General features: G+C 32.1%; 2 protein-coding genes across 2 annotated transcripts; one reads left to right on the top strand and one right to left on the bottom strand.

Annotated features, from left to right (window-relative positions):
• Positions 1-822: 822 nt before the first annotated feature.
• LOC132738911 (probable RNA polymerase II nuclear localization protein SLC7A6OS) lies at positions 823-5,448 on the top strand. Its single transcript, XM_060726523.1, has 4 exons — positions 823-998; positions 3,149-3,274; positions 4,167-4,664; positions 5,140-5,448. Exons 1-4 carry the CDS (start codon positions 837-839, stop codon positions 5,446-5,448), a joined length of 1,095 nt encoding a protein of 364 aa, XP_060582506.1. The 5' UTR covers positions 823-836.
• A 4,686-nt stretch (positions 5,449-10,134) lies between these two features.
• On the bottom strand, positions 10,135-15,036 carry LOC132738915 (M-phase phosphoprotein 6-like). The gene is made up of 5 exons (XM_060726528.1): positions 14,880-15,036; positions 13,674-13,786; positions 11,601-11,691; positions 11,234-11,328; positions 10,135-10,674 (listed from the first exon to the last, which is right to left on the bottom strand). The coding sequence occupies exons 1-5, from the start codon at positions 14,931-14,933 to the stop codon at positions 10,542-10,544; spliced, it is 486 nt and encodes a 161-aa protein (XP_060582511.1). The 5' UTR covers positions 14,934-15,036; the 3' UTR covers positions 10,135-10,541.
• Between the last annotated feature and the right edge of the window lie 40 nt (positions 15,037-15,076).

Below are 15,076 nucleotides of genomic sequence, written 5' to 3'. Positions count from 1 at the left end.
TGAAAATGCTATTTTTAGCTATGTCGATCCAGAGCGTAGTACACAAATAAATCTGACTGTCGGACTGTTTTGGCGAGAAGATTTCGCTAAATTATTTTCATCAGTGTTAAACAACAGGTTTATCGTGGAAAAAATACCTCGAAAATCGTGGAAAAAATACCTCGAAATTAATAAGGATTACAAACACGAAATGGAAATTCTCAATTTAATGTATTCGTTTTTATTCAAGGTACATACGTATTAACTTCACCGTAGTCTTGCAAAATTCCATATGTATCAATCTCAAACTGTTATAGAAAAAAATCTAAACGCTGTCGCTGTGTAAGATGAATTATAGTATATAAAAATAAACTTATACAGGAAAATAATTACAGATAGTCTTGCAAAGATCAGAAAATACCATAGAGCTGCAGCCCTTTGATATTTAATGGAGTTGAACTTTGCAAAAACTTATTTGGTCTTTTAAAACCAATCAATAAAGTCCTTTCACCTTCCATGCGATGTAAATTTTTCATAAACTTTTGAAAGAAAAAACAACAACAACATCAAAACTAAACAAACAAACAAACAAACAACATACATATTTAGCTCCAAAGAACAATAAAAAAAACAACATTTATGAACTCTACTGTACTCTAGCTGGGACAAAACGAGTGCTAAAACATAAAAAAATGAAATAACTTAATATTAACCCAAATTTTAGTTATAAGAAATTAATAAAAACATTTGAGCTCATGATCATTTGAGAAAAAATCTTATCGTAATCGAAAAATTCACATTGACTTATTAAAGACGATAACGATTTTTGTTTGTTGTTAGGTTTAGACCTAACCAACATGGCAACTATCGTCCGAATAAAACGAAGACGAGACGAAGATCCACTCGAAATACTACTTTTGGCGAATAAAAAGCCTAAAAATGATATACCTAATGAAGCAGTCTTTATAGATCCGGGTGATAAAAGTAGTTTCATGTTTGCAGGAACTGTTTCTTCAAAAGTAATTCAAATTATCACATATTTTCGCGTTGGTATATTTTTTGTGCGCACTAAATTTTAAACGAAATCAATCGAAATGTAGCTCTGGGAAAACTTTTATTGATTTTAGAAAAAGTAATTATCTCAGAAAACTTGTTTGTAATAGATATCGTAAGTCATTGGCAGTCTTCTTAATTTATATTTTTGTTTTGATCCAGAATCTTGCTTAGACTTTATCAGGAGGTGAGATACATGTCACAGGGTGAGTAAAATGTGCAGCCTGACCGGGACTCGAACCAGGGACCCTCGGAATACCGTTCCGCGGCTCTACCCACTGAGCCATCCGGCCGCTTACACATCTTCTTCCCTAAATAGTGAACAGTTCTGAACCGTGACCTACTCTCCTGCTATATTGAAATTCGTCCTCGAATTTCACAGAGTTACAGAGCAATGTAAATTAAACTCTGAGCTATATCAGTCACAGCCCAACGTTGGGCGTCAAATGTCACAGGGTGAGAAAAATGTGCAGCCTGACCGGGACTCGAACCCGGGACCCTCGGAATACCGTACTGCGGCTCTACCGACTGAGCTATCTGCCCGCTTACACATCTTAACCCCTAAATAATGAACAGTTCTGAACCGTGACATACAGAACTTTTAATGATGCTTTCTGTTGCTATGAAAAATCAACCACAAGTAGTATTTTCTCAAGCATGCTCAATCTGCGTAGGGCAAAATACTAATGCCCTTCATACTAACATAGAAATGTAAAAGAAGTACATAGATTGATGATATAAATTATAATTATGATTATTAGGTAAAGCCTTTGAATGGGGAACTTGGTTAAGACATCATTCATTTTTCTGTTTTAAAGGTGTCATCCGGTATTTCATGCACCACTTCCGAATCAGTTTTCACTTGGAATACTCAACGGTTATTATTAATTGGAAGTTGCGATTATTCGTTTTATGAATACCCCACTATAGTAATTGAATTACATTTGAAAATGGTGGGGCCCGACTAGAACTGGCACTGAAAATTTCATTGATAGGTATAGAATTCTATTTTTCTTTAATTGTTTTTTTTTTTATATGATTTTCTTTTAAATATACACAGTCATGTAGTCTACAGCCGGGCAAGCCACAGCCCGGGCCTTCTTTGTGGTCCCTGCCTTTGACTTCCCCGTATAAAATACCTGTTAACAAAAACTCATTTTAGCTTCAAGGTTTATTATCATTCTGATAAAAGTCAGAACATGTGATTTTTAGTTTTCAGTTTACCTGATTTTATCCACTATCAAAATTTGACATGTAATGCAAATTTAAAAAAAGTTAATAAACAATAAAATTTTTTAAATTTTTCTTTCAAATATTGAGTGGGCATTTTTAAGTTTTGGTTTGGTAAAATTTAAACCCCATTTTTTTCCGGGTTATTTTTACACATTGTAAAGGGCATGTCACATTTTTGTCACTTTATAAAATTAATAAATAAACATTGTTGAGATCGATATATACATGTATATAAAAGTTGCTTAAATTTCAATTTTCATAAATTTACATTATTAACTATGTCATGGTACTGATACATCCTGGTTGAAAGATATTGAAAACAACCGATCATGTGCCAATCTTTTTGACATTTACCACCTTGCCAAAAGCATACAATACCAATTGTGTAGTGTAATAATATTATGTAATACATGGGTAATAAAATTTTATCTTTAACACTCTTCTGTTTTAATTGAAATTAATGAAGAAAAAGTTGTCTAATGATACTTTTAACAGAGGACTTTTTTATCATTGAATTATTAGTCCTGCATAGTTCATATCTGTTATAAATATCAATTCATGTTTTAAATACTCATAAATTTTAAGTCATCCAAAAAATACTGTTTTCTGAGTGACATAACTTGAATTCACGTCTAGTAAACGTAAATACTTTAAGTATTAAAATGTAGTCTTTTGGTATTGCGTTTTTGCACTATGCAGAGTGTACATGCGCAAAATGCAACATCAGTTACTAACTGAAAAATCATATTGTAATAAGCTCTATTGCCCATGCACAAAATAGCATAATATCTCAATGTGTATTACAATAAGTTTGACTAAGGTATTGCTGAAATCCCTGATTATACTTCTTACTTATTGATTCTGGTGTTTTATTTGTATGTAGGATGATGGAATATCTCGGCATGTGAAAGAAGCAATAAGGAAAGAGAAGTTAGAGAGAGAATACAAGCAGCACCAGGCAAACATACTAGGCTCTGTGAGGCAACGATCCAGACAACATAAACATCAGGTTATATATTAAGATGAAACAGGTTCATTAGGACAAGATTTGTATATTGCAAACATGTGTATACAGTCACTAGACAGAGTGTAGTTACTGTCTTATGAAATTCAATCAAAACTAGCAATGTTCAGGAATTGTCACAAAACCAGGTTTTTTGCCTAAACTGTAGATTTTTTTCTCTTTTTTGGGTGGAGGTCTTTTATAGGCTTCTGTTATATAATGCAAAAAAAGCTCTGATAATAGTTTAGGTTTACACCTCTAGAAAAGTCAGAGGTTACTTAAATTAATTTGGAAAAATAAAGGACCATTTTTATGCCCCCACAAAGTGGGAGCATATAGCGTTGCACTTGTTTGTCCGTCTGTCCGTCCGTCGAATGTCCGTCCGTACGTCCCGAAATCTTGTGAACGCAACTCCTCTTAAACCGGATGGCAGATTTTGCTTAAACTTACAGGGATGAACAACCTTAATGCGTAGATGGTAGTAAAGGAAGGAATTTTTGCTGCAACCAAATTTAACAGAATTATGGCCCTTTGTTGATTTTTTCACTATATACTATGTAGAAATTTTGTGATCCTCTTAAAACGGATGGCAGATTTTGCTTAAACTTCCAGGGATGAACAACCTTAATGTGTAGATGGCAGTCTGATCAGGATCCATGTTGTTGGCTATCAGTTTCTCTACTTGTTATAGGGTTTTTAAGCGAACAGCATACATCCTGATCAGACTGCGTGGATGCGCAGGCTGGTCTGGATCCATGCTGGTCGCAAACCCATTATGTTGGTTTTGTCATGACACGGCTCAAATAATAAATGTACACTGTCAACATACATGTACTTTAGCCAAATTTTTGTACGGTATTTATATTTTTCATAAACCTTACTGTATTTCATTTTACAGAAATCCCAGCAGAACAGATTCAAAGTCATATCCAAACATCGAGCCTTGGACTTGGACCGTTTAGATGCTAGTAAAAAAGATGTGAACAATAAAGATAGAAAACAGACTGTATGCCAAAAATGTGGACTGGAGATAAAGAGCAAAGGTGAGACAAATGTGGACAAAAGCATCGTAAGTAATAAAATTGTGTCACACGAGACTATAAGTGAAAATGTTCAATTAAATGTGAAAGAAGACACTTGTGAGTCAAAGACAAGTCATACCGGTGACGGAACAAGCTTGACATGTAGTTGCAATGGGAATGAAATAAAAAATTGTTCTGAAGAACAGGAAAGAACTTTGGAAAAAGCACTGGGAGATACAGGATGTGTTCGGGATTGTGAAAAAACTAAAACTAGTGAAAAAGTATCTAATTCTGATAAAGGGGAGAATGATGGAGATGGCATGTTTTGCCTGGTTGACATGGAATCAGAAAGAGGAAATCACACAAACCAAATGGTAAGGACTTTTCTTTGATTATTTATAACATAACTTTGATTATTTATAACATAATTATTATCAAGATTATCGAAGTGTTTAAAGGGATATGAAATCAGGTCATTCTGTTAGTGTAAAAATAAGAATCATTGGATATGCTTTTGATTCAAGTTTCAAGCCTGTCCTTGATTTGACACCAGTTTTGTTATGGTTCCAAAGCCTCAAGAGTCTGTTATGTGAGAATACATGTATGATTTCACCGTTTCTTTTTGTCATATCTTAGTAAATTGTATGTATCATAATCATATGTTCAACAACAGAAATTAAGTGTAGAAAACTTATTCAATAAAAATGCTTAGGATGACTGATCATGCAAGAAAGATTTAAATTCTGAAAATGATTAAGATACTAAAGGAAAATTAATAATTATATGAAAAGGATTTGCACTGTCACTAATATATAATTATATGTAAGAGGATATTTATTGATAATTCAGGGTAGTTCTACAGCAGATCAGATAACATGTAACTCTGAGCCGATGGCTAGGGAGGTTGTATCCGAACGTCCCAATGACGATGATTATGTGTATGACATTTACTACACCAACAGCCGACAGTTTGATTTTAGAATGTTCGAAAGAGACTTGACGTTTGAGGCATACAATGGTGGTCTTATGTTTGACAGAGAGTTTGCTGATTATGATGATAATCTTGTATATGAAGATGATGAGGACGAGGAAGCTGAGAATAATTTTAGGAAGATTTTTCCCCGAGGGACCCCAAAATCGGGGAATGAAACATTCTAAAATTAAAAAATTATGCAAAGGTTTAAACCCCTTTTTTTGAAAAAAATTCATTTCATGTTTTTTCACAGGTAAAATTTGTCTGTTTGGGGTCAAAACTTGGCATTGGGGATGAAAAAAAGTAATAGAATGTTTAAAACGTGTAACAAAGGTTGTTTCCCCCAAAAATTCGTGCATTTTAAATTATTGTCCCTGAAAAAGTTATTTATTTTAAAGGCCCGAATTAATTTTCATTTTAAGGGGGGAAAACTGTCGCAAATAAAAAAAACAAAAGAAAAAGCCCTGTACCGGGGTGTCGTTAAAAAAAAAATCGTCATAAAAGGTTTTCCCAGTTTCGTCATATTGGCCACACAAAAATTTGGGTTAGTTTTATTAATTTTATTTCACACAGAAAACCCTTTAAAATAAAAATAAAGTAAAAAATTTAGGGAAAAGGTTTTGGGGGATGTATCTCTGAAAAAACTTTGAAAAATTTTGTTTTAAACCCTTTTTGAAACGGTTCGTAAACCAAAAAATTTCCATAAAGGTTGGGCAATACTGTTTATTACCCTTTAAAATGGTCAATTGCTAAATGTCTGGAAATACAGACCATCATTAAATTTTGCGCAAGTATCGGTAAAACACCGACAGATACCTACAAAGAACTGAAAATGGCAAACAGGACCAGTTCATTATCACGATGTCTGGTTTATAAATGGCGCAAACGCTCTGTAGAAGGGAGAGTCGGTAGACGATCACAACCAGTCAGGCAGACATCCGTCTGTAATCCCGGCGCATGTGACGAGGGTTGTCCAATATATTCGTGCACTGGTGGAATATGTTACATGTAGGTTGCATAACAACAATAAAAACTACAAAATACTTTGCATTAATCATTCCTCTACTGGCAGTAAAACAAGTTATGACATAAAAAGCAAATGCCACTTTACAAGCAACAAAAATTAATACAATCAAGGTAATGAACTAACCCAATTTTTTGTCGTGCGCCGGTTTTACGTTACTAAGGTAACTGTATGATGATTCTTTTTCACGACACGCCGGTTACACAGATTTTTCTTTGTTTTCTTATTTGAGACAGATTTCCTCTTCAAGTGATATATATTTTTTATACTTTTTATTAATAACTCTTTTTATGAAAGATTAATGATAAATAGAGGATATTGAATGAGTGTAAGTTCAATACTGAATTTATTGCACGAGTTGAATAAAATTATATATGCGAAGCCTTGGCGAGATAAATATTATTTTTATTCAATGATTGCAATAAATTTCAGTAATGAACTTTACAAAAAGTTTAATATTCTATTTTTATCAACATACCCAAAATAAAGACCGTTTTAAAGGGAAATAAGAGTCTTTTTTTCCATTGAACGCGTTATGGTTTATACCGCTAACATTTTTCGGGCGTCTTTATCAACTATGTTTGTGGATAACGGCTAATGACGTAAGTCAAAATATAATGCACGGCCCGTGCAATACCATATTTACGGAAGTTGCCAAAATCGGCATGTGTGTCCGATAAAGATATTCTTCTTAACTCCATGTTGATGAACTACTATACAAAATAGAGCTTTAAAAACTGAATTGTGTGCTAAAGGGCTTAGTAAGATATTTAAAACATGTTGGATAGTATATGGAATGCTTTGTCTTTGCTTTTGGTATTCTCATACTTTTAGAAAGCACATTGTATGAGAAGCCTTCAATTGTTAAAGAGTACAAAAATTACACATCATCATGTAAAGTTGAGATATTCCATTACTCTAGCTTTGATAATATATTGATTAACTTTTCCTGCCCTACTTGTTTATATGAATTAATATGTATTATATTAGTAGCAGGGAGTCATTTTCTTTGATCCTGGTCCTCTTTAATTTATCTTGAATGTTACTCAAGGAGAAAAGTAACAAAATATGGATAAGGTACCTTAATCAATTGACTGATTTTATCAAGATAATTATGTTTAATTACAGATTTGAATGAGTATGTAGCCTTTGAGACAGAGACAGGCAATCAGCTGGCTGACTGGATGTCATGGAGATGTAATATTGGTCAGTATATATATAATATATATAGCTTATTTTACATTTTATAAGTATTCAACACATGAAAATAAATGGTCCCTCCTTTGCAACTTTTTAGGAATACATATAATAATGATGTATGAATATTCTAATAATGTATGAATATTCTTTCAGGGAATATTTGGTTATGTTTCCTGTAATAATTTATGTTAACATGCTTTAAATATCAGACACTTCGTTTTAAATTTTCAACTTTGGGATCATAGGTTTGAGATGTAAGGGGATCTCGTTCATATTTCCTCATATGACCAAGGATTTTTTTTTGCTTTTTGCAAAGCCGATATTTGGTCATATTCCCAATAGAAAATTCATGTAGTATATTATTTTCCCAATCTACAGGAAAAAAATTTCAGTCATGCATTTTTTTACCAATTTTTAACAAAACATCGCTGAAATTCCTAATTGCATGGGTATGGGTCGTGTCCCGAAGTCCTGAACAAAAACCCTGTTAATGATATTGGTTAATTCCAAGAAGCAGATTAGAGAAAAAAAACTTGGGTTATTGAGGGTCAATTAGGAAAATGTATATAAATTTCAATGAAACGGGAAATTTTCCGTGACATGGGATTTTGGGTCACTATGGGATAGTAAAAAAACATTTGATAGTTTAATATAAACGTGTACGTAAAGAGATGGGCGAAGATGAAGATGGTGACCCGTCATGAAACATTAGTTAGGACATGTTGTCAGTTGATAAAAGGAGAATAATGACCAAATTTTGGAATTGCCAATAGTATTTAATATATCTTAGGGAATAAAAACACTGTGACTGCAATTATTGGCTGTTGATCAGTCTGTTTCTATTATAAAGGAAATGATAGGCAGTTTAATAAGAAATGTACAACATACTTGTCTATAGGTGTTGTTTTCACTGATAAAGCAAATGATTCATATGGTTATTTATAGTACACTTAGTCTACATGCATGAGTGCAAGTTGGAAATTTTAAAAATCCTGAATTTAGCAGTTTTTCTACAGTATTACATAGGAAATAGAAGGCTTTCAGGAGACTGAAAATCCTGAACTTCAGGAATAATCCTGAAAACTTTCACCAATGTACATGTTCCATACAATCATTTCTGTTTTATTTCATTTATTCCTCGCCTATTGGTTGATAATTCAGAAAATTGTGCAATATTATTTTTTCAACTCCACTTTGCGAAGAAGAAAGTGGAACTATTGTCCCGAGCCTCTCATCGATGTTAGCATCAGTAAATCTTTACATTAAAATCCATTTTCTCAGAAACTGTCAGGGCTTTTTGCCTTAAACTTGGTTTACATGTTCATTGTCTTAAAAGGATGACATTTCAGAAGGGTCTCTGTGGCTGACTGCTTCTGGTCATTGATTTTAAACCACTTGCCCCTTACCGCTATGGGTTTGAATTTCGATAGGGACTTTTGATTCTTTCATGTGAGAAAGCTATCCAGCTAGCTAATGGAACAATAGTGGTTTTACTCATTTGCCTGAGGTCTTCCTCCACTAATCAAGCTGCAAAGTCACCAAATGATCTATATTGTGTTATGATGTAATAACCAGGAAAAAAAATTGAAACATTTCTTTTCATAAAAGCAGATAATCCTTAAATTCATTTTTGCGAATTAGTTCCCCTATATTGACTTAACCTTCATCTTCTAAGGTCAATCTGTCTATTTTTTAAAAAATTGTCAGTTATTCACTTCAAACTTGGAGAATTTTTTCAGTTCTTAAATTTGAATGCACATAGGATACATGGGAAAGAAACAAGACCGACAAATATTAATTAGAAACTAACCAGAATGCAGGTTTTGATTTCAGTGAAATCATTCTCGATACCTTTAATAGTAGAAAAAAGAAAAGAAAGACTTGTGTATCAATTTAAATCTTATTTATTCTTAAATGTAAATATTTGAATTTCATTCCATTCTATAATTTATCAATGCATTTAAACAATGGTATCAAACAAGACTGTAGACATTAATTATCTTCAAAATAGTGTTAAAATATAAAACATGCAGTTCAATATAATAAATATTTTTACATTTATAACATGTTAATCCATCATAAAAGAAATAAATACAACTTACAAATTTAAATTGTATATAATGGTTGTAAATTATTATATTTAATAAAATATATGAACATTTTATTTGTGTTAAATTTCATTTCCATGATACATAACATGTCTTTCAATTATAGACTTATGATCGGCATAATTAAATAAATATTAAAATGGTGAAAACCTTTTCAACACTTTGTAAAATTCTATTACATTTCAACCTAGATGCAGTCTTTTTATATAGTTTACATATTAAATGACCAGTAAAGCATCTTATATGGTCGTTGCAAAAAATGTATGCCAGCACAGATGAACCTGTGTTCAATGACAGCCATTGGGACCACATTTTACAAGTTGTTTCAAATGCCTAAATTTTCCAGTATATCAAATTCACAATACAATGTACATTTCGCCTGTGAGTTCTTGAATATATGAACTACAAAGCTGTGCTTTATAAAAATATTAAAAATACAGTCTAACCTCTGAAGAACGGCCATCTATAGACCATTAACCTCTGTACAACAACAATAACATCAATTTATCTCAGAGACTTCACAATAGATTAAATATCTCGAAATCAGCAAACAAAATCATTTCTGTCCAAATGGGTGTTGCTCTGCAGGGGTTTTACTGTAATTGTCCTAAATGTTGGACATGTACGTTTCTATGAACTGCAGCAATCTTTATCTGATATAAACTCGTACAGAGCATTTCTAAAACCATATAACCAAATAGATATCAATCACCCTGTGCTGCACAATTCCAAATGATGTACAATAATATTGCAATATGGAAAGACCATAACCACTTCTCTTGTCAGGACTGAAATATTGCCAAATTCCATCGTACACAGTTTGATCCTATCCGTACCAAAAACATTAAAGACACTATCTTCATATCTATAAGATATTTGCGTACAGGATTAACAGTTTAACTGTTTGCACACTGACAAACATCATAGTCTATATCTTTGCTGTCTGTCAATCATCGGCAGGCTTGATAAATTGTTTTTTCACTTTCTTCCTGGAAGATTTGGAGTTTTCTTCTGGTTCTGTCTGTCTTTGCCGTTTTGTTAAAAATCTTTTGTTTATTGTATCACTCAAACTTTGGAATCTGCCAAATACAATACAGATGTTTACTATATATATATGTAGATATACAATATACTAAGTTTGTATTGTTTTAAATTTGTAAATGTAGAACAATTTGATAGTACGGCTGATATCCACAGAAAGAAGATAAAATAATTCAGAAGTATAATTTAAAATAAAGGAATGGTTAAACCCCATATGACATCAGATGTGATGTCACTCAACCAAATCATGTCATGAATATTACCTCTCTGGTCAATTTAAGATATTTTTATTTATGATCTTTCTTATGGAAATCAATATCAATTCTGGTAAAAAAATGCATGGTTTAAATGATGTATTGTTCAAATGCTTTTGTTATTAATCCTTCAGATCTACCCTTCATCATGATTACAGAAACAATGTAATTTTACTGTTTTATAAATAAAAAAAAAAATCATTAGATGCAGCTCTATACCCTTTGAAAGTATGCCGAAATTGGATTTCTACCATTTAGAATGTTACTTTTGTAGAATGAGTAATAGAATCATAGACATTTAATAGAAGAAAATCTAAAGTTAACAGCACAGGAAAGGTAATACCTTTGAGCCATCTCTTCATCATTAACACTGGTTTCATTTTCTCTTCTTTCAGCATCTTCTAATTGGAGTCTGGCATTATTTTGGACCATCAATTTCTGTAATTAAATAAGTAACATTTCTTAAAATAAAGGTTTCTTTTCAAAATCATCAGTTTACCATATTTTTTTTGCTTGATTTGAAGACAAATTGCTTTTAAAATGGTAACACCATAACGAAAACAAATCACAATTGGTGCTTCTATATATTGTGCGATCAAGAAATTCTTGTAATAACCATATTGCATAACCTTTGTTTTCTTATATTTATATATTGTATAAACATGTATAAAGTTCATGGTATGGATATGGAATATAATAAAGAAACTCACCTCTACTTCGGTGTTGAAACCTTTGAAAGACATCCTTCCATACATTAAATTTTCACATCTTTCATAGCTTGGCTCTAAAACATATTTACTTCTGCAAGCAAAAACAAAAATATGGTCTCCGGCATGTATAAATTCTCGTACTATACTGACAATGACTACTAAAAAACCTTAGTAAAATGAAAAAATTGTTAATTATTATATTTGTTCTAAAAAGTGGAATACAGTTAAAAAAACAAGAGTAAACGTTTGTCTGTTAAGTGCAACCTAAAAATTCTAAGTTAAAAAATACAGGTATACTTCCAAAAATATAACTTTCAGAATTATGCCCCTTGTCAGTGTCTTAACAACTGCAATTTACCATGATAAGCAAATGTTTCAAGTTTCATGTTGACACCTTTTAAAATGTTTGAATAATTGGCTACATTAAAGTTTTTGCATGACCTTTACAATGCAGTCATCAAAAAAAAGCTAGCTATCACAAAATTTTGACCTTTTCTTCTAAACAAATGGATGAGCTAAAAATTTATTATGTTTTTTCTAGAAACTTTGGATTGAAAAGGTATAATGTTATTGGAAATATATAGACTCAATTTCAAATAATTATAAGTGAAATGAATAGAGCTGTCATAGATAGAAACAATATCGATGTATCCTTGATACTTTTCTGTTGATCAATAATCAATATACATTTCAAACAAGAGCTGTCCGTAAGACAGCGCGCTCGACTTTTTTATTGCTTGCCAATAAAAAAAGTTTTTGCAGTAAAAGGCAATACAAGAATCTCTGTATTTTTAAAGTGAACAATGGCCATGAGCATTAAGATATTTAGTGAAGAATTATTTTACTGAATTGAATATTACAGCAATGTTTATATGACATAATTTATGGTAAAGTGAACAAGTGGATAGGAATGAATTTTTTTAGATTTTTTAAGTTTTTTAGTGCTTGCCTATAATACAAAACATTGACAGTTAAGGGCCATAATTCAAATAAAATCTTTGACAGAATTACCTTCTCCTGGACATGTTGGGAATCATGATTGTAAACAAGTATTCCAACTTTCAAATTAATATCTCAAACAGTTCAGTCAAAAAGTGGACTGGTACTAAAAACTTAACCAAGATTCTAAGTCGATAAAAGGCCTTAATTTTTAAAACAAATCCTTGACAGAGTTACCTTCTCTTGCGTACAGATGGGGGTAATGATGTGAAATAGCATTAAAAGTTTCAAAGCAATATCTCAAAGGGTTAAGGCAATAAGTGGATTTTACCCATATTCAATGTATTTTCTAAGTCAAAAAGGGGCATAATTCTGTCAAAAACCTTGACAGAGTTATGTCCTCTTGTCTGTTGATGAAGGTCGTGATGGTAAACAAGTATGGTCAGTTTTCAAAGCAATACCTCCAATGGTTTTGAAATAAAGTGAGGTGGTACAAAAAACTTAACCAAGCTCAATACACTTTCTAAGTCAAAAAAGGGCCATAATTCTGTCAAAAACCTTGACAGAGTTATGTACTCTTGTCTGTAGATGGAGGTTATGATGGTGAACAAGTATGGTAAGTTTCAAAGCCATACTTGTAATACTTCTGAAATAAAGTGGGGTGGTACGAAAAACTTAACCAAGGTGTGACGCCAACGCCGACGCCGGGGCGAGTAGGATAGCTCCCCTTTTCATAGAAAAGTCGAGCTAAAAATCGATAATTTTGACTTACTGATGAAGGGTATATCTTACCCGAAACCGGTAGTGATATTAAACATATAAACCGACCTGGTGTTTTTGATGTGTTGTTCCCCCCTCCCAATCTTTTAACCTATAGTTTACTGATAAATTGTCTAGAAATTAGGAAAATTCACCCAGAACATAATACTGAAGCAGGTTTCCATGTCTAACATTATGCGCAATGATGACAAAAAAAAAAGGTCTGGATAAAAATCATGCAATGGGCTTTTATGAACAAGACACTAAACAGAACATGTTTTCAACTTGAATCAATGACAGCCCTAGAAATGAACCTTTCAATCTTTTTTTATTTCTTTTACAAAATGATTGAAAATCTGATGATGTTATGCTTACTCTCTTTGTTCAATAGGCGGCAGATCCAACACCCAATGTTCATCATCTATTTCATGTTTCCTTTCTTCTTCACTTTTTTCTTTTTCTATTCTAAGTGCACTCCTTTTCATAAACTGTAAATTTACAACAATTTTGTTTTTATTTTTTGTTTTATTGAGGTTTTTTTGACATGATGGGAATGATAGTCCAACAGCTAGTCTTTAAAATCTGTCCGCAGCTATGATTTTACCCAATATTATTTCTTTAATTCACCGACTGACAGTTTCTGAACTAGAAGATGACCGGCTATTCTTATCAGTAAAATTGCAAGTAAAGATAATTGGTTGCATATCTCACTGTATGAAACATATGTTAAATGGTCCGACTTGTGGTAGGTTTAACCGTAAATTTAAATACCTTTAGTGTCAAACAATGTGTTGATGTATATACTGAGATGAAGCTAAGATCATAAGCTTTTAATTGGTGTTATAAACTTTAAAATTGACCATTAAAATCACTCAGATTATTTCTAGAGATAGGGTTAGTGTTTTTAGAATGGGTTAGGTTTAGAGGCTTACAAGTCATGGATTTTGCTGCGGACAGATTCTAAAAGTGCTGCTAGTCCAACTAATTATACTAGTACTACACAATGAGATATTTTGTGTATTCTACAAAAAGCGAGATTCTGACCCACAACAAAAATATCTCAGAATCTAGCTTTTGACTACAGGAATGTAAACAATGCCAATGACTTACTGAGTAAACTTTAATGATATTCATGGACTGTCCATAAACTGATAAATCTATAGTCTGGACTCTGGTCTGGAAATTTCAAGATTTTTCAATCCATAAATTTACAGATATTCAAAGTGAAATTTGCTGTTTTTGGTTATACACTAAAATCTGCAGCAAAAGACAAGTTGTTTTATTGATGGTTTACATTTACTGTTCATCTTTCTATGATGATTTTGAAATTTTTGTTGAAAGTGAAAATGGAAAGTCATCAAATTGTTCTTAATGATTAATCTTACCATAGTGTTACATATAGTCACATAATATGTAACCTTATTCATTTTAAAATGCGGTTTTGAATTTTAATGCAACTTCTACTATTTTCTACTTAATGTCGACCAAAATTTTACAGACTCAGTGTCCATAAATATCATGAAATCCTAGACCTTTTTAAAAGAAAGCAAAATATAGCATCTTAAATCATTGAGTCAATACCTTCATTTGTAAAACATTGCTGGACAAGCTTGACTTAGACTCATCTCCAGCCATTTCGTTATTTTTCAATCGATTGTTGAAAAATAAATACAAACGTGGTCAGACCAATTTGAAGAGCACTTTCCTTTGTCTTCACCGTCAAAAGGGATAAATTATTAAAATCAAAACATTGCTTGCAGAACTTTAATGCCAATGTT

This window comes from Ruditapes philippinarum, unplaced genomic scaffold, assembly GCF_026571515.1.
Source record: "Ruditapes philippinarum isolate M1 unplaced genomic scaffold, ASM2657151v2 ctg1785_1_1_1_1, whole genome shotgun sequence".
NCBI classification, from domain to species: domain Eukaryota; kingdom Metazoa; phylum Mollusca; class Bivalvia; order Venerida; family Veneridae; genus Ruditapes; species Ruditapes philippinarum.
This window is presented reverse-complemented; position numbering and strand designations above follow the sequence as displayed.